The sequence below is a fragment of the Diospyros lotus genome, chromosome 14, assembly GCF_014633365.1.
Source record: "Diospyros lotus cultivar Yz01 chromosome 14, ASM1463336v1, whole genome shotgun sequence".
NCBI lineage: Eukaryota > Viridiplantae > Streptophyta > Magnoliopsida > Ericales > Ebenaceae > Diospyros > Diospyros lotus.
In genome coordinates, this window is record NC_068351.1 from 20,950,537 (window position 1) to 20,976,694 (window position 26,158).

At 38.2% G+C, this 26,158-nt stretch overlaps 1 protein-coding gene across 3 annotated transcripts in view; it reads left to right on the forward strand.

Moving 5' to 3' along the window:
• The window catches only part of LOC127791051 (uncharacterized), a 63,534-nt gene that overhangs the window by 12,356 nt on the left and 25,020 nt on the right, over positions 1–26,158 (forward strand). For all 3 annotated transcript variants that reach the window (XM_052320787.1, XM_052320788.1, XM_052320786.1), the window contains 2 exons: positions 10,010–10,055; positions 10,230–10,301. In XM_052320787.1, the coding sequence (XP_052176747.1) occupies positions 10,010–10,055; positions 10,230–10,301 (118 nt within the window). The remainder of the gene's footprint in view (positions 1–10,009; positions 10,056–10,229; positions 10,302–26,158) is intronic.

Below are 26,158 nucleotides of genomic sequence, written 5' to 3' on the forward strand. Positions count from 1 at the left end.
TGCATACCATTTGTAGACAATTTAACAAAAACTTAAAAATTAAGACATTTAAACAGTAACAATAACATAGCAAGCCATAGTTTCACTAGGTGGGGTTGGTTATATGAATTCTAGTTACACAATCATTTCTAGGCCATATCTTCTATGAGGCCCTAATAACTTACTATACAAGAGTTTCCCATGAAGTTTTTCTTTCTCTTCCTCTACCTCTTTCATGAAATACCTGTTCCCGTTCCATTTGTTGTCCCCACTGGTCTCTATTGGTGTTACTAGCAATATTATTATAAAGTTAAGCATTGTACAACTATGAATTGATCTAAAACAAGTTATACTTATATGTTTTATACAATTTAATTTGATTAACCTACTTAGAAAATATGAGGGTGAGCCTCGGTAAAGCTGCTTCTTTATGATTGGAAGGTTATGGGTTCAACTAGTTGGAACCACTTCTATGTAAAGCAAGGTAATGCTGTCTACAAAAATGACACTCCTTTGACCTAGCAAAGCAGGGAGCCTCTTGCAATGCCCCTTTAATCTGCTTCATAAATATGAAAACAAAAAGTCCAAAAAACAAAATGATTACTGTTAAATAAGCATGATATTACACCAATAACATGTAAATGGCATTAAGCTGCGAAATTTCTTCACTTGTTTAGTGGATGCTAAGTGATATTCATCAACTCATATAAACTTTTCTGTATGATCACTCCCATGAGGGAATCAATCAATAAAAAGGTTATAGTTATCTTTTATTTGAGTAACATTAAGTTGGAGATAGTGGTTTCTTCAACCTTAACACATCTTTCCATTCAGCTGACAGCAACACTAGGAAAAAATACCAATTCTTAAGAAGGGGAGAGTAGAGACTAGAGAGATGGAGAGAAAGGAGGAGGAGAAGAATAGAAAGTTCAAATCATGTAAATCATCACTTACCTAGAAGTTGAACTAAAGATTGCTGGAGTAGATCGGCATCTCAAAAGTAGAAGGAAAATAACAACTCTTGAAGGGGACTCAAAGTAGAAAAGGAGTGGGGAAAAAGCAACAAGAGAAAAAATCAACACTTGAAAAAATTGAAGGGAAAAGAGACAACAAAATAAAAGAAAAAGAAAAGAAAAGAAAATCAAAATTTGCCCTAGATTGGGCTGACCAGAGGGTGAGCTTTGTGGATCCGAGCTTGGAAAAGGAGAGAGATCTTAGGTGACTAAGAAGGTTTGAGGTTGGAGAGCCAAAAAAAGAAAAGGGCATGCTTTGGGGAAGCATGAAAGAATATAATTCATGTTGGGGAGAGGGAGGGCCAATTAGGGGAAGAAGAGGTAGAACAAGCAAGAGTGGGTTAGAGGGAGAAGAACAGAGCTCATGCTAGGGAAGAGGAATGATGCGGTCACCAATCAAGACCCGGCCCAAAGCTGACTCTCGACCACGCCGGAACAATATTTTAATACTTCTTAAGTTTTTAGAATTCTACTTGATTTAGGATTCAATTTCATATTTCTACTTGATTTAGGATTCTACTTCATGTTGGATTAAGATTTATTTCTATTAGGATTCTAGTTGGATTTTGTTTTCCAAATATTAGATGGATTTGGATTAGCCAAATACTATAAATATGCCTAGGATCTAGAGTTTGTAATCAAGTTTTTCTTAATCAAATTTCAGCAACCTATTTAGGTTTTTTTAGCAAAACAGTCTTGTTTTTGCGTCTTCTTGAAAGCCAAGCTTCGGCCATTGAAGTTTGCTCTTTCAAGGGTTTATTTTGGTGTGTTTTCTTCACACTCGCGCTACACACTGCGTCAGGTGGTATCAGAGCGGTTAATCAACCAATCAGATGGCCAATCTTGAAGGTAACGGTAGCAACCAACCTCGTGACGGTGATCAGGGGTTGTCCGCAGTTTGGAGAGCAATTGAAGAACAGCGGGAAGTAACTCGTACTATCCAGCAGCGATTGGAGCAACATAGCAACCAATTGGGCACCTTACTACGAGTTGATGATGACAGGAACCTGAATAATGGGGTGAATCAAGCCGGAGCGGGAAGACCACCTATTAATCATGTCCTTGTTAATCCTAGAAGACCAGTGATTGAAGATAGCGATGAAGAGGATGATTTTGGTCGAGCAATAGCTAACCCTGGTGGTAGAGGGGTTAGGAGGAATGCGCATCAGCACAACCACTGGAGCAACGATGAGTATAAACTAAAAGTTGATATTCCCACCTTTAGTGGAGATCTTGATATTGAGGGGTTCCTGGATTGGATCACTGAGGTTGACCGTTTTTTCGAATACATGGAGATCCCAGATGAACGACAAGTAAAGTTAGTGGCTTACAGGTTGAAGGGCGGTGCATCTATTTGGTGGGAGCGATTAAGAGAAACGAGATTGAGGGAAGGCCGACAGCCAGTTCAGACATGGAGACGAATGAAGCAACTGTTAAGAGGTAGGTTTTTGCCCCCTGACTATGAACAATATATGTTTGAAGCTTATCAAAGATATGCACAGGGAATGAAGAGTGTGAATGAATATACCTCTGAGTTTTTACGATTAGCAGAGAGAAACCAATTGTCAGAAAGTGACAATCAACAAGCAGCTCGTTACTTGAATGGATTGAAGCTTGCTATTCGTGATAAAATTGGAGTTCAGATGGTTTTAAGTGTGCAAGAAGCAAGGAACTTAGCTTTAAAAGCTGAGTTAATGTTGAGTGAGAGATCTCGTAATGACACCTATCGTCGGTATAATGGGAATGAAAATAAACAACCAGCTTTTGATAAAGGTAAGTCGGTTCAAGGAGCGCAACCCTCCAATCCACCCCATACAGTCAACCCTAATAAGGCTACAGCGGGGGGAAACATTCGAGGTACTACTTCTAATCTTCCAAAATCCCCTAATCCTTATGTAAAGCCTATTCTTTTAAAATGTTTCAAGTGCAATGAGGTTGGGCATCGATCTAGTGATTGTCCAAGGAGGAAAACAGTTAACATTGTTGAAAAGGAAGAGGAAGATGTTGCTGAAGAGGAAGTATATTGCGGGCCTGATGGGGAGGATGATGAAGAAGATTATGGACATGGGCAATATACCTGTGTAGTGAGGAAGTTAATGCTATCTCAAAAGAATGAAGATACTACTCAACGGCATAAACTTTTTCGCACGAGGTGTACGGTGAAAGGAAAAATCTTTGAGTTGATTATTGATAGTGGAAGTCAGGAGAACATCATAGGAAGAGACGTGGTGGCAAAGATGCAGTTAACTCCTGAAAAACATCCAAGCCCTTACATGATTGGATGGATCAAAGAAGTTGGTGGCATACATGTGAATGAACGTTGCAGGGTGCCTTTCTCTATCGGTAAGTACTCCGACGAAGTCTATTGTGATATTGTTGATATGGATGCTTGCCATATTTTATTTGGGAGGCCTTGGCAATTTGATGTGGATGCTAAGCACTCGGGTAGGAAGAACACATATCAGCTTGAGAAAGAAGGTGTGCGTTATACTTTGTTACCCATAGTGGAAAAGAATCAAACCAAAGCTTCTAAAGTGGAGGGGCGAAATTTTCTTACCATTACACATAAACACACAGAGTTTGTGAGGGAGTGTAAGGATACTCGAGAGGTTCACTTATTGGTTATCAAGGGAGAGAGTGTGAGTGAGCTACTGAAGGTAAATCAAATTCTAGTGGAGGTGCAGGGATTGTTGGAGGAATTTCATGATGTGGTTCCTGAGGAGTTGCCTAATGAGCTACCTCCTATGAGAGATATTCAACACCACATTGACTTGGTTCCTGGTGCTAGCTTGCCTAACCTACCACACTACAGGATGAGTCCTAGGGAGAATGAGATTTTGAGTGAGCAGGTAGAGGAATTATTGAGAAAAGGGCACATTCAGACTAACATGAGTCCATGTGCAGTGCCAGCATTATTGACACCAAAGAAAGATGGGAGTTGGAGGATGTGTGTTGACAGTAGAGCCATCAACAAAATTACTATTGGGTACAAATTTCCAATTCCTAGGCTCGACGACATGCTTGATCAACTTGATGGGGCTGTGATTTTTTCCAAAATTGACCTTAGAAGTGGTTATCATCAAATTAGAATTCGATCTGGAGATGAGTGGAAGACAGCTTTCAAGACAAGAGATGGGTTGTTTGAGTGGTTAGTCATGCCCTTTGGACTAACCAATGCACCAAGCACTTTCATGAGACTAATGAACCAAGTATTACGCCCTTTCATTGGTAAATTCGTTGTGGTGTATTTTGATGATATTTTGATATACAGTAAGTCTATTAATGAGCATGAGGGGCATATTCGAGAGGTGTTGAGTGTGTTGAGGGAAAACAAACTTTATGCTAATTTGAAGAAGTGTACTTTTATGAGTGAGAGCTTGTTGTTCTTGGGCTTTGTTATAAGTAAAGAGGGCGTAAAGGTAGATGAGGAAAAAGTGCGAGCTATTAGAGAGTGGCCAACTCCTAAAAATGTCAGTGATGTGCGAAGTTTCCATGGGTTAGCAACTTTCTATAGGCGGTTTATCAAACACTTTAGTAGTATTATGGCTCCAATTACTGAGTGTTTAAAGAAAGGAAAGTTCCATTGGGGTGAAGAACAAGAGCAAAGTTTCACCTTGATAAAAGATAAATTATGTACCGCTCCTGTCTTAGCTTTGCCAAGCTTTGACAAATTGTTTGAGGTTGAGTGTGATGCGAGTGGAGTGGGTATAGGTGCTGTGTTGTCCCAAGAGAAGAGACCAATTGCATTTTTCAGTGAGAAGTTGTGTGAAGCCAGAAGAAAGTGGTCTACTTATGATAAGGAGTTTTATGCAGTAGTGAGGGCTCTTAAGATATGGGAACATTACTTGATTGCCAAAGAATTTGTTCTTTACACGGATCACCAAGCTCTTAAGTACTTGAGTAGCCAAAGGCAATTGAGGAGTGATATGCATGCTAGATGGTCTGCTTTTATTGATAAATTTCCATATAAAATTGTACATAAGTCGGGACAACATAATCGAGTGGCAGACGCTTTGAGTAGGCGTGTGGATTTGATCAAGACCCTTAGTGTTGAGATTGTTGGGTTTGAGTGCTTGAAAGAATTATATGCGACAGACGAAGATTTCAAACATGTGTGGGAACAATGCATGTCTCAGCAACCATCAGGAGATTTTTATGTGCATGATGGGTTTCTCATGAAGGGAAATCAGTTGTGCATCCCTTGCACATCTCTTCGTGAGAAAATTATTCGGGATTTGCATGGTGGTGGCTTAGCAGGGCATCTTGGCAGAGACAAGACTATTGAAGCTGTTATGGGAAGGTATTATTGGCCAAGAGCAAGGAGAGATGTTTCTATTATTGTGGCGAGGTGTTATATATGTCAAACAGTTAAGGGGCACTCTTCTAACGCCGGTCTTTACATGCCATTGCCTGTTCCCAATGCTATTTGGGAAGATTTGTCTATGGACTTCGTGTTGGGTCTACCGCGAACCCAACGAGGTATGGATTCTGTTTTTGTAGTGGTTGACAGGTTTTCCAAGATGGCGCACTTTCTCCCATGCAAGAAGACGGCAGATGCAGTAGCTACAGCCAAACTGTTTTTCAAGGAGATTGTTAGACTACATGGAGTCCCTAAAACTATTACTTCGGATCGTGATACAAGGTTTTTGAGTCACTTCTGGATTACCTTGTGGAGAATGTTCGATTCATCTTTGAATTTCAGTAGCACAGCACATCCCCAGACTGATGGCCAAACAGAGGTGGTGAATCGTACCTTAGGAAATCTGATTCGCAGTGTTTGCAAAGACAAGCCAAGACAATGGGACCTAGTCATAGCTCAAGCAGAATTTGCCTACAACAATGCCGTACATAGCTCAACAGGAAGATCACCATTCTCTATCGTATACATGAAAGTTCCTAATCATGCATTGGATTTGGTAAAATTGCCAAAGGTACCAGGTTTCAGTGTTGCAGCCAGTGACTTAGCCGAACACGTTCAAGCAGTTCAAGAAGATGTCAGGCAAAAGTTGCACGAGGCGAATAAGAAATACAAGGCAGCAGCTGACAAGCATAGGAAGCACAAGGTATTTGCGGTTGGAGATGAAGTCATGATATTCTTGAAAAAGGAACGGATTCCTACAGGACAACAGAACAAGCTCAAGCCAAAGAAGTATGGTCCTTACAAGATTACAAAGAAGATCAATGATAATGCTTATGTTGTGGATTTGCCAAATCATATGGGTATTTCCAAAACATTCAATGTTGCTGATCTTTCTTTGTATTTGCCGGACGTTGAGTTGTCATACCCAGATCATAATTCGAGGACGAATTCTTCTCAAGTGGAGGTGAATGATGCGGTCACCAATCAAGACCCGGCCCAAAGCTGACTCTCGACCACGCCGGAACAATATTTTAATACTTCTTAAGTTTTTAGAATTCTACTTGATTTAGGATTCAATTTCATATTTCTACTTGATTTAGGATTCTACTTCATGTTGGATTAAGATTTATTTCTATTAGGATTCTAGTTGGATTTTGTTTTCCAAATATTAGATGGATTTGGATTAGCCAAATACTATAAATATGCCTAGGATCTAGAGTTTGTAATCAAGTTTTTCTTAATCAAATTTCAGCAACCTATTTAGGTTTTTTTAGCAAAACAGTCTTGTTTTTGCGTCTTCTTGAAAGCCAAGCTTCGGCCATTGAAGTTTGCTCTTTCAAGGGTTTATTTTGGTGTGTTTTCTTCACACTCGCGCTACACGCTGCGTCAAGGAAGAACAGGTCAGAGGGAGAAATGAACAAGTAAAGAAACCCGTGAACTGAGTGCAACTTGGAAATACCTTTCTAGTGTATGCATTTTTCCAAAAAAAATGGAAACTATTTTTTCAAACTAAAACATACGAAATGTTGTTTATTTTCGTTTTTCAAAATTTTGAGAGGAAAACTGAAAATTGGAAATGGTAACAAAATCTAATGATCTCTTGATATATTTTACTTTTTGTGCTAGCACCTCTGTTTAACGTGGTATTCGTCTTTGGAAATTATTGATTACTTAAAATGTTCTCTTCTCCTTTCTTTGCGCCCGTGCATGTGTGTAATATTTCTATAAGTTTTCATTTGCATTTGTTTTTGTTTTCTCTCCTTTTTATGTTTTTAGTCTCAGGCATACCATAAACTTATATGAAGACATGGTAAGATTGAAAGTAGCTTAAGCTTCACTTTATTTGGCCATAATACGTGAATGCTTAACTCTTTCTTTCAATGGGATTGGCTTTTCCACAAATTTTGCTTTCAGAAGCTAAGGGCCTGTTCTCTTTAGCGTTTTCAACCTGTTTTCCATTTTCAGTTTTTCAAAACACTCAAAACGCGTTTACTTACCTATTTTCAAAAATGCATTTTGCAAAACACACAAAAAATTTACACAGAAAACTCAAAACACTAAAATCACGTTTTGGCTGTTTTCAGCCAAAACCAACCCCTCAATCCAAAACACGGAAAACGGTAGTGTTTTCACATGCTTCTCTTCTCTTATCTTTCCCTTCAAGCTCAGTTGCCACCACTATCACTGTCATTCAGGCCCGCCACCACCATCATTGCCATCCACGCCCACTGCCGCCATCACCGCCACTGCCCAAATCACCTAGATTCGTCGCTGCCCTCCGCCCGCCACTACCCTCCACGCCACCGCCATCACTGCCATTGCCCTCCACGCCACCGCCGCCACTGCCATCCACGCCCACCACCGCCACTGCCCAAATCGCATCGCCTGCCACTGCCCTCTGCTCGCCACCACTCATCATTGCCCTCCACTCCCAGATCTGCCACCGCCATCGCTCGCCACGCCCAAATCCGCCTGCCACTTCCCTCCACTCTCAGATCCCCATCGCGCTCGCCACCGCCTGTAGGGCTGTAAATGAGTCGAGCCGCTCATGAGCAGCTCGACGTTCGATTCGGTAAGGGCTTGTTCGTGTTCAGCTCGGTTCATAAACGAGCCGAGCTTGAGCACGATTTTAGAGCTCGAAATATAAACGAGTTGAGCTTCAGCAAGGCAAAGTTCGGCTCGTTAACTCGTGAGCAGGTTCGTTAATGAGTTCGTGAGCTGGCTCGTGAACAGGTTCATGAATAGGCTCATAAACATACTCGTTTATATAAAGCTCGTGAGTAGGCTCGTATATAATTAAAATACTTAATTTTTGAAAGTTAATGTTGTTGGTTTGATTAATGGATTGTTATTCTATGTGTTGGGTAATTTAAATATAATTTTAAACGATCTTTTAATGAGCTTTTAAATATAATGTTAAATGAGCTTTTAAACAAGCTGCTCATGAATTGAGCTCGCGAACAAATTATCGAGCTGTCTCTTGAGCTTTTAAACGAGTTGCTCATGAACTGAGCTTGCGAACAAAATTATTGAGCAGGCTCGAGCTCAACAAGCCTTTAAACGAGCCGAGCCCAAACAAGAATTTGAGCTCGAGCTCGAGCTTACCTATTTTTTGTTGAGCCGAGCTTGAGCAAGTTGAAGCTTGATTCGATTCGGTTCGATTACAGCCCTAACCGCCTGCCATCCACGCCCACCACCGCCCTCTTACCATTCTGCCATATCTTCTATGCCATTTCTTCCTTCCACTGCCCTCCACGCCCATTAATATAATTTTTTTTATTAATTTTCTTTTCAATTATATTTTTAAATTTTGAATAAATAAATATTTTACTAATTTATGATTTATAATTTATTTTAATATTTATGTTGTGAATAATTTAATATAAATTTATTATGAAATTAATAGTTGAGTCAAATTAAAAATGACTTTAGAATGTATTTTGTAATTTTAATACAATTAAATCATTAGTTATCTCTTATATTATATTTTAAAATTTTTAAATTAATTTATAATTTATTAATAAATTTTTATAATTTACTTTGAATCAAATTTCTTAAATAAAATATCATAAAATAAGATTTTACAAAATTTCAAAGTAAACGCATTTTTCAGTTTTCTGTTTTGAGAAACAATTTTTCAGAATGACAAAAAGAACGTGTTTTTAAAAATTTCAAAACAGACACTCAAAACACAAAACTGAAAATGAATTTAAAACTCAAAACTGAAAATTGAAACACAAAGAAAACACCACGTAATGGTTTCACTGGTGTGATTTCATTAGCAATTGCAACATTATTTCTTTCCATCAAATATTAATTTCCTAAATTCCTATAAGGCTGGAGAAACTATTTTGAACTTGGGCATGCACTAGAAGCCAAATTGGTGTCCATCTTAGAATATTGGAATGCCTATAAAGGTTCGTTTTCATGTTTGGACAATGTAGTTAGCCTTGTCTGTACTTTGTAAGGCACTTTTAGACTAAATGAGGAAGAAATTAATAGAATACTAGCATTATTTATTTGTTTTCATATTCTATCTGCATTATAAGAGAATGCCAGTCTTCTTCTCCATAGCACCCTCAATTTGTCAGCCACTGGTTTCAGAAAATTTACAATTTGTATTGTGTTATCCTTATTGTTTCCAATTTCCTAATTGTGTTTCAGAGTATACTTCTCATACTCTGCTCTTTTTGTTCTTCTGCAGAAGGAATTTTTTATCTAATTGATGATGTTTTGTTGTCATATATTTATTTCTGAATTGCCTTCTTGTTATTTTGGTACCTCACTCTAGAATCTAGATCCATTTATTTTAAATCATGAAAAATTATGGGATGCTTAACTAATTTTTTTTTTTTTTTTCATGATCCATTTACTTCAAAATAGTAAGATGTGTAGAGGTTCATTCTGTGTATTGATTTTTATGTTCTTGGGGATTTTTCATCAGCAGTGGATACCATATGTTTTTCTTTTTCTTTTTTCTCTTTTTATTAAGGATATCATAGATGTTATGTCATTAATTGGTGTATTTTGTACACACATGATCTTCATTGTCCAGAATATGCTGTATTGGGCATTTAATTATATGATAAGTATGGCATGAATGGTCCTTTGCTATTTAATTGTTGCATTTTAATTGCTGTCCTCCCTGATGTTCTAGGTATATGGCATATATTATGGACACTAATGAGGAAGAGAGGGTTAAGGTATTAGTCCTTTGTCTAGTTTTTTATTATTAAAATCTGAGCTTTTCTCTATGATATTATTTTTTAATTCTAGCGAATGCATTGTTCATTTTTTATTATTTCCAAAATGGTTATGCTTAAAAACCAAAATTTATTCTGTCTTATTTATCTGTTAATTTTGTAATATTGCTCTAGGGTATAACAGTTGAAGTTGGAAGAGCACATTTTGAAACAGAAAGTACAAGATTTACGATTCTGGATGCACCAGTAAGCTGCTTTCTTCAGATATATCTATCTATCTATCTATCTATCTATTTCTATTTAGTGTAAGGGTTGACCTATTCATGTAAGTACAAATATTTTTTTGTTTCATTTCCATGGAAATGGCTCATTTCCTAAGAAATCAAATATAACATTACTAGGAAGTCAAAATTGCAATGCTTTCACTAAAATGTTCCAATATACTCCAACATAATATGAAACATTCAGAAATTGTAACAAATTTCTACAACATTGGGAAGAACTAGCGGAGGTCATTTTTTATCGATCTATTTCATTATTAAAATAATTTGAGAAGGAAAATATAATGTTAATATCTATTAGAAAGTTTAAGGTAGATGAGAGGCATAAAGTCTGCAAAAAATTGTGTATCATGTATTCCCTTGTTTTATTAGTATATGTAAGTAATTTCTTATATGAGTTATAATTAGTCTCTTTTAACATCTTACCACTACAACAGTTTGGTGTTTTTGTAAACCTATTTCTCATCTAAGAAATTGAAAGTTTTAGTATCATTTTCTTTTATTGAGCTTCATACTTGCCATCGTTATAGAACATAAAATTAGCCATGTTTCACAAAGGACCTCTGAAATATTGGGAATGTTGTTTCCTTTGTTTATAATTTGTATTGTAATTGTTGATATCTTTGTAAATTTTATTTAATTGGAATCTTATATGTAGCCGAACAGAAAAAAGAATGCATAGATCCCAAAAAGAAAATAGTTAAATTCTCTTCTCTAAGCTTTTATAAACGTTGTAGAACAAGGAGTCTAGAATAAAATTTACCAAGTTAGAGAGAGGATCTTGAGAAAAGAGAAAGGCAAAATAGATCTGAAACACTGCCTAAAGTGACTGGTTCTTCAGCCAAACAAGGGCTGGCATCTGGTTAAGCAGCCATGAACGAGGAAGACAATTATTCTGATAGTAAAACTGTTGAAAATCAACCCTAGGGAAAACATTACAACTGTTAAATAGTCCTCCTAACTTAACCCACAAGGCTTGGGGTTTAGTTTCCTAATTCTGTTGGGCTAGATACCTTCTGCTACTCCTAGGCCCATAAGGAAAACATAGGCTTTAAGATAAGACTCTAAAACCATATCAACATAGTCTGAACCCAAATAAAAATAACATAACTAGAGAGCTGCGAGAATAATAAAATATGCAAAATTACCAAATATCCCTGCATATATATATTTTTAATTGCTCCTACATCGATTCCCTCAAGGTGAAGAGAAGCTTGGCTCTGATGAGAAAATGTGGATATACTGGTCATAAATGGTAGGATCAATCCTCTTCAGTTCCTCTTCTGAAATCCAAGTGCTTTTAGTTGGAGATTTCCCTACCCATTTGATAAGATATCTGCGATATTGATTCCCCCTTCTGGATTGTGCCTCTCTCATGTCAAGAACTTCATCAATTACCTCTTTTGGCTTCTTTTAACATTAAACATAGGACTAATCTGAAGATCATCTGGCAGTTCCATCACATAAGCATTGGAGCTTATTTTCTTCAAAATTTTGAATGGACTAATTTTTCTTGAAAACAGCTTATGGTAGGCTCCTTTTGGAAACCTCTCCTTTCTAAGATGCACCGACACTTGGTCACCCTCAGTGAACTCCTTGAAGCGTTGATGCTAGTTTGCTCCTTTGCACTTCTTAGCTTTAATTTTAGTTCTTTCCTCATCATGTATATAGCGAATATGGTCAGCATATGCTGCTTTGTCTTCGCTGATCCTAGCTTCCTGTAGTAAAAGAACAAGATCCAGACATGTTGAGGTTTATGCCTGTAGGCACCTCAAAAGGAGTTTTCTCGGTTGTGCGATTGACAAAGTTATTAAAGGCAAATTTAACTTGAGGTAGAATCATGTCTTGTGTCTTCACATAATCTCTGACAAGACAATGGAGCAAATTTTGAAGATTTTGGTTAGTCACTTCTGTTTGTCCATCTGTTTGTGGATGACAAGTGCTAGAATATTGCAATTGTGTCCCCAATTTCATCCACAAAGTATGCCAAAAAGGCCCCATGAACCTCACATCTCTATCTAACACAATTGAACTAGGAATTCCATGCAAGCACCCCCCTTCTTTGAAAAATAAATCAGCCACATGAGATGCATCTGCAGTCCTAGAACAAGGAATAAAGTGTGTCATTTTGGAAAAACGGTTAACTACAATAGTATAGAATCATACCCCGTAGTTGTCTTTGGAAGTCTAAGCACAAAATCCATGCTAACATGAATCCAAGAAGAGGGAGCAACTGGTAATGGAGTATAGTCCAGTGTTTTGTGAATTCCCTTTAGCAATTGGTAGACCCTGCATTGCCTCACTAACCTTTCAACATCACGACTCATTCTTGGCCAATAATAACGTTCTGCTACCATAGCCAAAGTCTTGTCACTCCCAAAATGCCCTCCTAAACCACCACCATGCAGCTCCCTTATAATTTTCTCTCTCAAGGTCCCTTCAGGTATGCACAATTGGTTCCCATGAAACAAAAATCCATCATGCATAAGAAACGGGTGAGAAGTTGCCGCTACACTTGAATGTTGTAAGTCTCTAATTATATGGCTGAAAAACAGATCACTCATGTATTGACCCCTAAGTTTTTCAAAGCCAATAAGTTGAGTGTAAAGTAGTTAGCAAGAAAGATCTTTGACTGAGTGCATTTGCCACTCCATTTGATGCTCCAGATTTGTATTTGACAGTGAAAGTAAACTATTGAAGGAATGAACTCTAGGGTGCATGTCTTGGGATCAACTTCTTTTGAGAATTGAGCTACTGAAGAGCCTCGTGATCTGTATAGACAACAAAATCTTGATGCAGCAGATACTGTTGCCTATGGTGTAGAGCACGAACCAAGGAATAGTACTCCAAGCCACTGGTCTGTTTTCTTGATTGAGAACTTCCCTATTCCCATGTGGGATGCATCACACTCAACGAATAACTTGTTGAAATCTGGTAGAACTAGGACAGGAGAGCCTGGGTCATGGCTATTTTGATTTGATTGAAGGCCTTTTCTGCTTTTGTTGTCCACAAAAACTCTGTTCCTTTGGGGTAGTCTGTTATAGACCCATAATTGAATTGAAATTACGAATGAATTGTCAATAAAAAGATGTCAACCCATCAAAGCTACGAACTTTTGCAACCGAGGTGAAGGCCAATTGATTATAGCTTTTATTTTGGCTGGTTCAGGTTTCAAACCTTCAGCTGAAACGATGAAGCTTGAAAACACCACATTGTTGTGCAGAAAGGAGCACTTTTTCAAGTTAACATATGTCATGACCCAAGTAGTAATTAAAGGGCAATATAGTAATAGTTTTATAATAGTATTTAGGAGATATTTTAGAAGCACATAGGGTGCATGTGCTAGGCCGCTATTGAGCTTGTAATGCCTATATAAGGCTACTGCTATTGGTTTGTTGGGGTATACTGAAAAATTATGGAATTGAAATTCTAATTTCTTCTCTCTACCATTCTTCCTCTCTCGTTCTTCTTCCTCTCTCTTATGCTCTTCTATCTCTCCCTCATTTCTCTCTACATCCTTCCCCCATTTCTGTCCAAATATCCCTTTAAACTTTCTGTCCCTAATCCTAAGCCTCTTGGATCCCTTCAAATGCCAATTTCAGCTCATCATGAACCCTAGGTTCATGACAAATGGTATTAGAGCAGTCCATCCTCAGTAGTGATTCTGTTGCAGCTCCGATTTGAAGGCGAATCCGATTGGGGCTTAGCAGTGTGCTGCTCATCTGGATTGGAAGGTGATTCCGACCAGAGCCAACCGTTCCTCGGTTGTAAATTCAATCATTTTTGTAAGTGAGTTGGTCCATTTTTGTTGGTCGTAATTTCTGTCGCCAATTCATAGCGGAGCCAGCGACCTCTGTTAATCGCAACAGAGCTGACGGTCTGAGCAGCCGAATAGAGGTGGGTCGACCGGCGAGCACACTGGAGGCAACGCGAACTGACGGTCATTCATGAGAAGCAACAGTCTGTCGAAGGTGACGCGGTTTGGTTGGGCGATTGGAGGTTGATACGGACGACCAAGAGATCGCGACTAGTGCAGGAGTTCCGAGCGATTGCGATTGTGCAGTGGGTTTTTGGCGATCCTGGTTTGGGTTAGGAAGTGGGTGTCGCGGCCATTGTCAAATTATAGTCGGTGATTGGGCAGAGCCAGGGGAAGGAAGCTTTGATGCAACACGGGCTGGGCTGTCATTGGCAAGAAGTTTGTGATTAGTAGTGATCGTGACTGGAGCGGACAGACAATGAAGCTTCTGACCGGTGCGTTGTTGGTGCTGCGACTAACTTGCCATAAGCTAAAGCAGATTCAAGGCCAGGCGATTGTGAACTGGACGACGTCACTGAGAGGGGCAACTTGTAGGAGGCTGATTAAATCTTTTGCCATTGAATTGGATCTGGACGAATCTAGGTAGAATTGCTTAAATTTCGAAGCAACTTGAAGCGGTGTAGGAGACGGGTGATTTTCGAAAAATTGATTTCGATGCCTGGGATGATAGATGGCTGTCGTAGCACTGAGGTTTGGAGTTCGAGAGGCAGACTTCATCAGCAAGCTAACCAGGTGAATTCTGATCCGTTTAGACTATTACCAGCTAACATGGTTAATTTCCAAGCGATAGAACAACCCTCGGTTTGGACGTGCGAATTTGGGGGGCGAAGCAAGGTGGACAGAGTTCCAGTTTCTTGGCAGGTGGCTGGTTTCGCCCGTGAAAGTTCTACCAAGATAGATAATATACACGTGAGGCCGTGGGAGATTCAATTGCAATAGAAGAAAGCTTCCTTTTCAGTTGGAATGGAGCCTCAATGGCAGCCAAAGAACGCTGCATTTTCAGTTGGTAGCAACAAGGAACAGAAGAAGGGGATCAACCAAGTTGACAAGGAGACAAGAAGTGTAATACATGAAGAGTGCAAGGAATTCGGTCGAATGTTTCGCGAGAAGCTACAGGAGTTTGCAATGATACTGATTAAGAAGTATCATTACAACTTTTCAGCGGAATGCTTTGATGATTATCATGGAAGTTTTAACTAGTGTTCTAAAACGCGCTAGTCGTTAGTCGGGCGCCAGACTGGGGCCTAGCGCCTAGGACGCCTAGGCGGGGCTTAGGCAGGGCCTAGGCGGACTGTTGTTTTTTTTTTTTTTTTTAATTTTTGATGTAATTTCATGTTAGTTTTAGATAAATCAAAGTTAAAGACAAATGAAACTTATATAAACAGATTAGATGTACTAGTTGACAGAGAGATTTATATATATATATGTTTATATATATAAATAATAAATAATATATTTTTATATATATATAAATGGTGCCAAGGTATTGTTTTGTATTTTGGCGTTTTGGCCGCCTGGGCCGCCTAGACATCGCCTCGGCCGCTTAGGCCCTGCCTGGGCCGCCGCCTAGACCCGGTTAATTGGGCCCGACGCCTAGGATGCCGATTTGCATGTATTCGGGGCGGCAAAGGTTCGCCTAACGCCTAGGCGGCGCCTAGGCAGCGTTTTTGAACACTGGTTTTAACAAAGAGGAATTCCTAAAAATGGAGCAGCAGGAGGAGAAGCTGAAAGAAAGAGCAAACAAGTAAGCAAGGAGCATTGATCATTTTATGGAAGAGTTGGAGCATGAATCAAAAATGAAGGAAAGGCGGAACCAGGAGCGTGGTGAGCACTACAATAAAAATTCTGCCCCATCCAACCGAAATGATGAGCTGCCAAATGATTTTAAACCAGATGGGAAGCCTGGATCAGTTGATAATGGAGATCTGCAAGCTACTAAGCTTAATGTTGGAAATTTGTCTCCTCAGGTGAATGAAAATTCAGTTATTAAACAAGCAATAAATCATGTTGGGACTAAAGAACCATTGGCTGGAATTGAAGAAAACTTGTCAAGGGTAACTAATGATTCTAAAGAAGCAAAGAGAGGTTATAAAGACATCAGTTTAGGCCAAATTTTGCAAGAGAAAGAAGCTAAAAATTGTGTTGAGAATCAGTCTACAAATCAGATTGATGATGAGAACTGCTATGAAGATGGCCTACTTGTAGCTGAAATATCTTCCAATGTTGTTAAGGTATGTAGAACTGATCCTAAAATGTGCCACAATGTTACTGTAAATTTTGAGGTTGAGGAGCAACATCAATTGAAGGCTGAAGGACTGCAAGTTTCAGCTGTTACCTGTGACCAGAAGCAGCTAAATTCAATGAAGGCACTAGATGAGGATATATTGATTGGATTTGGCATTATATTGGATCCTCAATCTATGGGTACAAGCTATCTTAATTTGGTAGCTATCACCAACCCATGGGAAATGGTATGTCGCTCCTTGGAGGAAGATGCAGCTTTGATTACACTGATTATCATTTTTGTTTCAGTTGAGGAGTATCCAAGAACAAAGAAGAAGCAGCCTAGAAAGGGGATGATAAAAGAAAGAACAACCAAGCTAGAGAGAGTTGGTATTGGTTGAGGAGCAATGGCTAAAATTGTTGTAAGTTATTGGGGACAAGAACTCTCTCAAGGAGAGGGGAATTGTCATGACCCAAGTAGTAATTAAAGGGCAATATAGTAATAGTATTATAATAATAGTTAGGAGATACTTTAGAAGCACATTGGGTGCATGTGCTAGGTCGCTATTGAGCTTGTAATGCCTATATAAGGCTACTGCTATTGGTTTGTTGGGGTATGCTGAAAAATTATGAGATTGAAATTTCTAATTTCTCTTCTCTACCATTCTTCCTCTCTCTTCTGTTCGTCTATCTCTCCCTCATTTCTCTCTACATCCTTCGCCCATTTCTGTCCAAATATCCCTTTAAACTTTCTGTCCCTAATCCTAAGCCTCTTGGATCCCTTCGAATGCCAATTTCAGCCCTGTCATGAACCCTAGGTTCATGACAGCATAGAGCTTCTCTATATGAAGAACTTCCATGACTTGTCTTAGATGGTTCAAATGCTCAGTTTTGTCACAACTAAAAATAAGTATATCATCGAAATAAGCAACAAATGAATTAAGAAAAGGTCTTAATACCTTTATCATCACTCCCATGAAAGTACTGGGTGCATTGGGAAGACTAAAAGCATGACCAATCATTCAAATAATTCATCTGGTGTCTTAAATGTTGTCTCCACTCATCCCCACTATGAATCTGGACTTGAATGGTACCCATTCCTCAGATCCAGCTTTGAAAAAATTGTTCATCCCATTAGAACATTGAACATCTCTTCAAACTTTGGAATGGGGAACCTGTATTTCACAGTAATTTTGTTAATTTCACGGCTGTCTATGCAGATCCTCCATGAACCATCTTTCTTTGGTGTTAGCAGCACTGAGACAACACAAGGGCTTGTTCTTTCTCTTACCAGTCCCTTTACAATCAAGTCTTCTACTTGGCACCTCATCTCAGTCCTTTGTTGAGGTGGCATACTATAGGCTGCCTTATTTGGTAATGATGCTCCTGGAATCAGGTCAATTGCATGTTGTATATCTTGCATTGGGGGTAACCCTTTAGGCAACTCTTCACTAACAAGCTCTTGAAAACCACCCAAAAGCTTCTTCTTAATTTCAAGTCGTAGTGGAGATTCTTCTTCCCTTTTGCTCTTTCCAATTCTATCAACCAATTCTATCATCCCACGCTCTTTGCTCTCCTTTTCAAATCTTCCAGCCTTGAGAAAACAATTAACCCTGCTGTCAATCGGTTTCTAACTAGCTCGTTCCACCTTTAAAGGATGTAGTGTGAATGTCTTTCCATCCTTTTTGGAAAGTGTATGTATTAGGTGTGGAAAGATGCTTCATATTCCGATCATATAGCCATGGTCTTCCCAATAGAATGTGATACATCCATAGGAACTATGTCATACCAAACTTCATCTTTGTAGTCATTTATCAATTCTGAACTGCACCAAGCACCTTGAATAACGGGTACTTCACTCCCTTTTTGAACCCAAGAAAGGATGGGGATGCTTCTCTATTGGCAACTTCAGTTTTTCCACTGACTCTTTGGCAATTATGTTTTCACTCTGCCATTATCAACAATAACATTAGACAACTTTCCCCCACAAGAAATTCTAGTGTGGAATATACTGTGCCCCCTCTCATCTCCAGCCTCCTCAACGTTAGGTGTTGTCATCACATGCCTTGCCACCAAGCTCTCACCTTCCACAGGAAGCATGTCAATTCTTTCATCTATCTCATCATAATAACAGCTGGAAGAAATTGTACTCCTCCACACTAAGCTCTCTTTGTTTTTGCCTATGGAACTCCTTGTATAGGTCTGTCATATAATCAGCTGGCAAGAAATTGTTTCCTGAGTTTTGCTTTCATTGTCTCCTAAGTTTGAATTATGGTCTTTCCTTGCCTTTCACTCTGTTCCCCCAACTTCTTACACCAATGAAGGGCAATTCTCTTCAGTTTCAGCTTCACAAACAGAACCGTCCTCTCTTCAGCCATCGGCTTCCATTCAAAATAAGTCTCCAAAGTGGATTCCCAATCAAGGAAATCTTCAGCGTGCATCTTACCATAAAAATCTGAAACATCAACACGAATACCATAATTCAGATATGGAGCTCTTGCTGCCTGCTCTCTAATCCACAGTGCTCGGGCTGATCACGAATCATGGGATCATGGGAGGGCTTAATGTGCTCATCATCATTCCCAATATCTCTACGTAGGGATTCATGATCACCTTTTGGTGCCTCTCCAAAAGTTTCTAACTGTTCTCTACATAGGTTGCACACCTCTTTCTTGAGTTGCTCCACCATCCTTCTGATCTTGGCCATCTCTTGGGCTTGGGTAAGTCTAGGAACTCTTGCTCTACATGCTGCCATGAGTGGGACCAATTAAGGTTGGGCTCTGATACCAACTGATGTTGAATAAGGAGTATAGAATAAAATTTACCAAGTTGCAGAGAGAGAATCTTGAGAGAAGAAAGGTAAAACAGCTCTGAAACACTGCCTAAAGAGATTGGTTCTTCATGCAAATAGGGGTTGGCATTTGGCTAAGCATCCAAGAACGAGGAAGACAATTCTTCTGATAGTAAAACTGCTGAAAACTAACTCTAGGGAAAACATTACAACTGTTAAATAGTCCTCCTAACTTAACTCACTAGGATTAGGTTTTAGTTTCCTAAATCTGTTGGGCTAGACCCCTTCTACTACTCCTAGACCCATAAGGAAAACATAGGCTTTAAGAGATAAGACTCTAAGAACCATATCAGCATAGTGTGAACCCAAATAAAAATAACATGACCAGAAAGTTGGAAGATCGGATAAAGGAAGAGGGTTGTGTTAGGTAGCTGATAGCCAACGTAAAACTTAGTCGAATCCAAAACATGAACTCTAGACAACTTATGAAAAATCGTTTGGGCGTGGGCGTAACCCTTCATAGCGATGCGCTACACTGCCCGCGTGTAGTGTCAAGTGAGCTAGAGCCGCTGCATCGACGCCCGGATGTAGTGACAAATGAGCAAGGGTCCCTGCATTTGCTTGGATGAATGTGGGTAAAGAAGCTAGTCAAAAATCAAAACCAAAACCAAAACCAAAACCAAAATAAAAAACAAAATCAAATTCAAAGTCAGGCCCAAAAATAAAATCATAGATTAAGAATTGGGTCATGGAACATAGGAACATTAACAGGCAAAGCTATGGAAGTGGTAGATGTGATGATTAGGAGAAAGATTAATATTATGTGCCTCCAAGAGACGAGATGGGTAGGGAAAAAAGTAAAAATTTAATTAGAAACTGGATATAAAATATGGTGCACAAGAAATGATCGAGCGAAAAATGGAGTGGGGATTATTATGGATAAAAGCTTAGTAGATGAGGTGGTGGATGTAAAGAGAATAGGGAATGTTAGTCTAGGAAGAATGACTATGAATATCTTTAGTACATATGCACTACAAGCGGGGTTAGGTGAGGAGATAAAAATAAAATTCTGGGGGGTTAGGTGAGGAGATAAAAATAAAATTCTGGGAGGACCTAGAGGGACTCATACAAATGATACTAAGTGGAGAGAAAGTGATTATAATAGGTGACTTAAATGGGCACGTGGGTAGAGACGGAAACGGCTATAGAGAGGTGCATGGAGGGTATGGATTCGGGGTAATTAATAATGGGGGTAAGTCTATTCTAGATTTTGCTATGGCATATGGGCTCATCATAACCAATACTAGGTTCAAAAAACGAGACGAACACTTAATCACATATAAAAATGGCATATCAAGCACCCAAATAGATTACTTCCTCATGAGACAAGAGGATCAAATATGTTATAGGGATTGTAAGGTGATACCGAGAGAGTGTTTGACTACTCAACATAGACTTCTAGTACTTGACGTCCAAGTAAGAAATTGGAAGAGAAAAAATTACATAAAACAAAACTCAAGAATCACGTGGTGGGATTTAAAAGGGGAGAAACAACTAATCTTCAAAGAAAAATGAAGGGGTAGAAGGGAATGGAATGGAGAAGGACAGACAAACTAAATGTGGAGAGAAATGGCTAATGCCCTAAGAAGCACGACAAATGTAGTCCTTGGAGAGACAAATGGTAGAGCCCCTAACCTTAAGGAGTCTTGGTGGTGGAATGAAGAAGTACAATTGAAAATTAAAAATAAGAAAACTTGCTATAAGGCTGTATATTAGTGCAATAATGAAGAAAATCAAAAAAATTATAAAGAAGCAAAAAAGGCAGCAAAAAGAGCTGTTAGTGAAGTAATGTCAAAAGCATATGAGAATCTATATAAACGACTTGATACAAAAGATGGAGAAAGAGATATATATAAATTAGCTAAAGCAAGAGAAAGAAAAACAAGGGATTTAAATAAAGTGAAATGCATAAAAGATGAAAATCAAAATGTATTAGTGAATGAGGGAGCAATTAAGGAGAGATGGAAGGAGTGTTTCACAAAATTATTCACTGATAGTGGCGACACAAGAGTTAGGTTGGGACATCTTAGTAACTCCGTAGGGGACGTGAGATATACATTTTATCGACGCATAAGTTCAAATGAAATAAGGTAAGCATTAAAAAAGATGAAAAATCATAAGGCGGTGGGACCGGATAATATACCAATCGAAGCATGGAAATGCATGAGAAAAGAGGGCATCTCCTGGTTAACGAAATTATTTAACGCGATCCTTAAATCAAAAAAGATGCTAGATGAGTGGAGGAAGGGTACTTTGGTTCCTATATACAAGAACAAAGGAGATGTTCAAAATTGTGAAAATTACAGAGGAATTAAGTTAATGAGCCATACCATGAAACTCTGTGAGAGAGAAATAGAGCAGAGGCTCAGAAAAGAAATAGAGGTATCGGAAAATCAGTTTGGTTTCGTGCCTGGTAGGTCAATAATGGAAGCTATATACCTATTGAGGTGCCTAATGGAAAGGTATCGAGATCATCAGAATGACCTACATATGGTGTTTATAGATCTAGAAAAGGCTTATGATAGGGTCCCTAGAGAAGTATTATGGAGGGTTTTAGAGAAGAAATGAGTCTGAATAGCCTATATACAAGCCTTTAAGGACATGTATCACGGTGCAGAGACAAGGGTCAGAACATATAGAGGGAATACTGAACCGTTTAAAATTACAATAGAACTGCATTAAGGTTCTGCATTAAGTCCATACTTATTTGCCCTAGTAATGGATGAACTCACTAAAGATATTCAGACATAGGTGCCATCGTGTATGCTATTTGCAGACGACATAGTGTTGGTGGATGAAATAAAAGAATGAGCGAACACTAAGTTTGAGTTGTGGAGAAATAATTTAGAATCTAAGGGATTTAAATTAAGTAGAAAGAAAACAGAATATATAGAATGTAAATTTAGTAAGAATGCAAGAGTGGAGGATGTTATAATAAAATTGGAAGACCAAATCTTACAAAGAAAAGATCATTTTCGATATTTGGGATCAGTGATTTAAAAAGATGGAGAAATTCACGAGAATGTCACACATAAAATTAAGGCAGGTTGGCTAAAAGGGAGAAATGCGGGTGTTATGTGATGGTAAAATTCCATTAAAACTAAAAGAAAAATTCTATAGGACAGTTATAATACCAGTCTTGTTGTATGGCTCAGAATGTTGGGCAGTCAAATACCAGTATGAGCAAAAGACGAGCGTAGCGGAGATGAGGATGTTAAGATGGATGTGTGGCTATATAAGAGAAGATAAAATTAGAAATGAAGTTATTCGCAATAAGGTAAGAGTAGTGCCAATCGAGGAGAAGATGAGAGAGACTAGACTAAGATGGTTTGGTCATGTGATAAAGAGACCAAGAGACGCTCCTATGAGGAGAGTTAATGAAATAGAACAATTAGTCAAAAAAAAAGAGGTAGAGGCAGACCCAAGAAGATTTTGGGAGAGACATTAAAGTTTGATATGAAGTATATGGATCTAAATGAAGATATTACAAAAGACAAAAATACATGGAAGTTTAGAATTCATGTAGTCGACCCCACATAGTGGGATAAAGGCTGGATATGTTGTTGTTGTTGACCAAAAAGTTGCAAAAATAATAAAATATGAATAACTACATAAATAACCTTGCTAATAATTTTTTTATTGCTCCTGCATCACTTGTGTAAACATTTAAATATATTTTCATTATGGACATCCAAACATTTTCAACCATTCTTCCCCCCCCTCCCTCTCTTAAATGCCATGTGTTCCTTTTTTACTTTGTTTTTATTTTTTGTTTGAGCTAATCAAAAAACATATTGAAATGAAGTTTTAATACTTGAATTCGTAAGGCCTTTTACCCCTAATGTGGAGGTTCATATATATTACATTTATTTTACTTCTAACTAGGGCCAACATAAGATACTTGTGATGAGGTTGCATTGGATTGTTTCATATTATAAATGCATAGGAGAATTTGTGTGGTCAATTTTGTAATTAAAAGGTTGAGTTTTGGTCATATTCCCTTGGTTGGAATTTGAGCAGTTGGGTTTATTGTTCCATATGATGCTAGAATATACAACAAAAATCTTAAGCTGTAATCCCATTATGTGGGGTTGTCTACCTGAATTCTAGATCTCTAGCCATTTTTACCCATGGTCATGTCCTCATTATATCCTTTGTCATGTATGAGGCTTTTGTACTGAGTTTCCTTTGGTCTTCCTTTCTGTTTTCTGCTACCAACTTCTATTGATCTTCTTGTCACACGTCCAAATCTTCTTAATTATGATTTCTACATCTTATTTTCAGTGGGAACAACTCTAACCTTATTAAGTATGATCTTGTAGTCAAGACTTAGCTAGTTATTTTTATTTTCATTTCTTGTAGATTATGTTATTTTGCAAGAGAGTTAGTTATTACTTTTATTATCTAATTATTCTCGGTTATGGAGTGATTTAGGAGGTTATGAAATGATTAAAAGAGCAGTTACTTGTAGTGGATTGGTAACTGTCTTGTAGAAACTGTGGATAGCTTATATGTAAAGCTATAACTGCATGGCCAATCATTATGATTGTTGTGGATTAAAGATCTTCCTTTTCTTTGCTATTCTCCCTTACTTTCTCTTGGTTCACTCTCTCTGTTTCTCCCTATTTGCTGTCTATTTCTCCTTCATATCTCTTAGTTTTCCCCCTTATTCTGTCTGGTCCTCCCCCATTTGTCTACTTTTCCTATTCTTGCAATTCTATCTTCATGAAAATAAAAAATTAGGGCCAGGGTCCTGACAAATTGGTATCAGAACAGACTGGTTCTTGGCTGGATCTAGGCGTTTCTGACTGAAACTGAAGGTATGCAGTATAAGACGGTTTCTGCAAGCAGTCTTAGAGGCAGTTGCCGATGATTGGAAGTAGTTACAGTCGCTGTTAAGAGTGAAGTCAAAAGAATTTGACTGAGGAAATGGCAGAAGGGACTTGTGTAAGTGTACAGTCATTGGAGAAAATATTCAAGGAAGGTTTTGCTAACATACACCAATAGCTAGACAAAATTCTGATTTAGATTTCAAAGAAGTTCCTGGTCAGTATACCAGTGGATCTTTATTCAAAGAAGTTTCAGGACAGTATACCAGTGGAGCTTAATTCAAGATCGACTGCAAAATAGATTCCAGCAGGAGCTGGAATCTTACCTAAGACATCCGATCTGCAAGAAGTTGATGAATTACCTGCAATGGATCAGGCAATTCAGGATGGCAAGAAAGGAATGGCTGTTGCAGGAAAAATCACTGCAATTGTGGAAGATGAACCTTTGGTGTACGCCAGCTAACAGGAAGCAAAGGATGCTTTTAAAGCATGGTTGGAGTTTGTAAAGGTTGAATCCAACTAGACCCGGGAGCCGAGGAGGATGCAGAGGGAACAATTGAAGTGGATTGAACAGGAGAACCTTGATGTGTTTTGGAAGATGATGGAAGATCATTTGGCTGCTGGAATACTTACTGTTAAAACTAACTGGCATGATTACTACATGAAGGTCAAGGATTCAGTACCCTACAGTCTAAGAAGGATGAATCAGGCCAGATGCTGAGATTTCTTAGGGACAAAAAATGATTTAAGGGGGAGGGAAAGTCACGACTTAGCTAGTTATTTTTATTTTTATTTCTTGCAGATTATGTTATTTTGCATGAGAGTTAGTTATTACTTTTATTATCTGATTATTCTCAGTTATGGAGTGATTTAGGAGGTTGTGGAATGATTAAAGATCTTCCTTTTCTTTGCTATTCTCCCTTACTTTCTCTCGGTTCTCTCTCTCTCTCTCTTTGTTTCTCCCTATTTGCTGTCTATTTCTCCTTCATATCTCTCAGTTTTCCCCCTTATTATGTCTGATCTTCCCCCATTTCTCTCTATTTCTCCTATTCTTGCAATTCTATCTTTAAGAAAATCAAAAGTTAGGGCCAGTGTCCTGACACTTGTTTCTTGTTTTGTCTTTTCTTGTATGGCCCCACATCCACTAAAACATTCTCATATCTACTGCACTTATATTTTGGACATGTTGGCACTTATTTTGTTTAACATTATGATCCATACAACAAATTTGTTCTTATAGCTGTTTGATTAAACTTCCTTTTAGCTTTAAAAGAATTTTACGAACACATAAAGTGTTGTATGCACTTATGTACTTTAGTCATCCATAATTTTATGAGTAACATCTCCATATATCCCCCTCTATTTTGAACAATTGATCCAAGATATCAAAATTGATGTTTTTTGTTTGTTTGTTTGTTTTGGCTGTAACTTAATCTCTAAGTCTCATAACTAAATTATCCATTATTCTATTTTTACTGAACTTAAATGCAATATAGCTAGTCTCAACCATCTAATTAAAAACCTCTTGATCCAAAGGTGTTTTGCCATAATTCAAGTTCTATTCACACCTTTTTTTTGTCTCATTCATTAAGGTAATATCATAGGCAAATAGCATACACTCAGAGACTTCTTCTTGGATGCGCTTTGTGAGTTCATCAATCACAAAAGCTAAAAGTTAAGGGCTCAACACAGAGCCTTGATGTACTCCCAACTGTTATCGGGAAAGGTTCAGTACGTACTCCACAGATCTTAAACACATTTTCGCTTGGTGACATGTCCTTAATAACCTACAAAGTAATTTAAACACATTTTCGCTTGGTGACATGTCCTTAATAACCTACAAAGTAATTTAAACTCCTTTCTCTTCCAAGACTTTCTGTAAGATTTCTTTAGTAACTCCCTTCTTCTCCAACACCTTCCACTAGAATCTATTTATAAGAAATGGGAAACAAAACCAGATCTGAGCCGGTTCTGTTACTTCTGTAAATTTATAGAAATATAATGTCTAGAAATATGTAAAAGTATGTTTTTTGTACTATTTTCTTTCAGTAAGAAAACTATATATTCAACAAAAGCCCCAGAAGGTGTTGAACATTGTACTA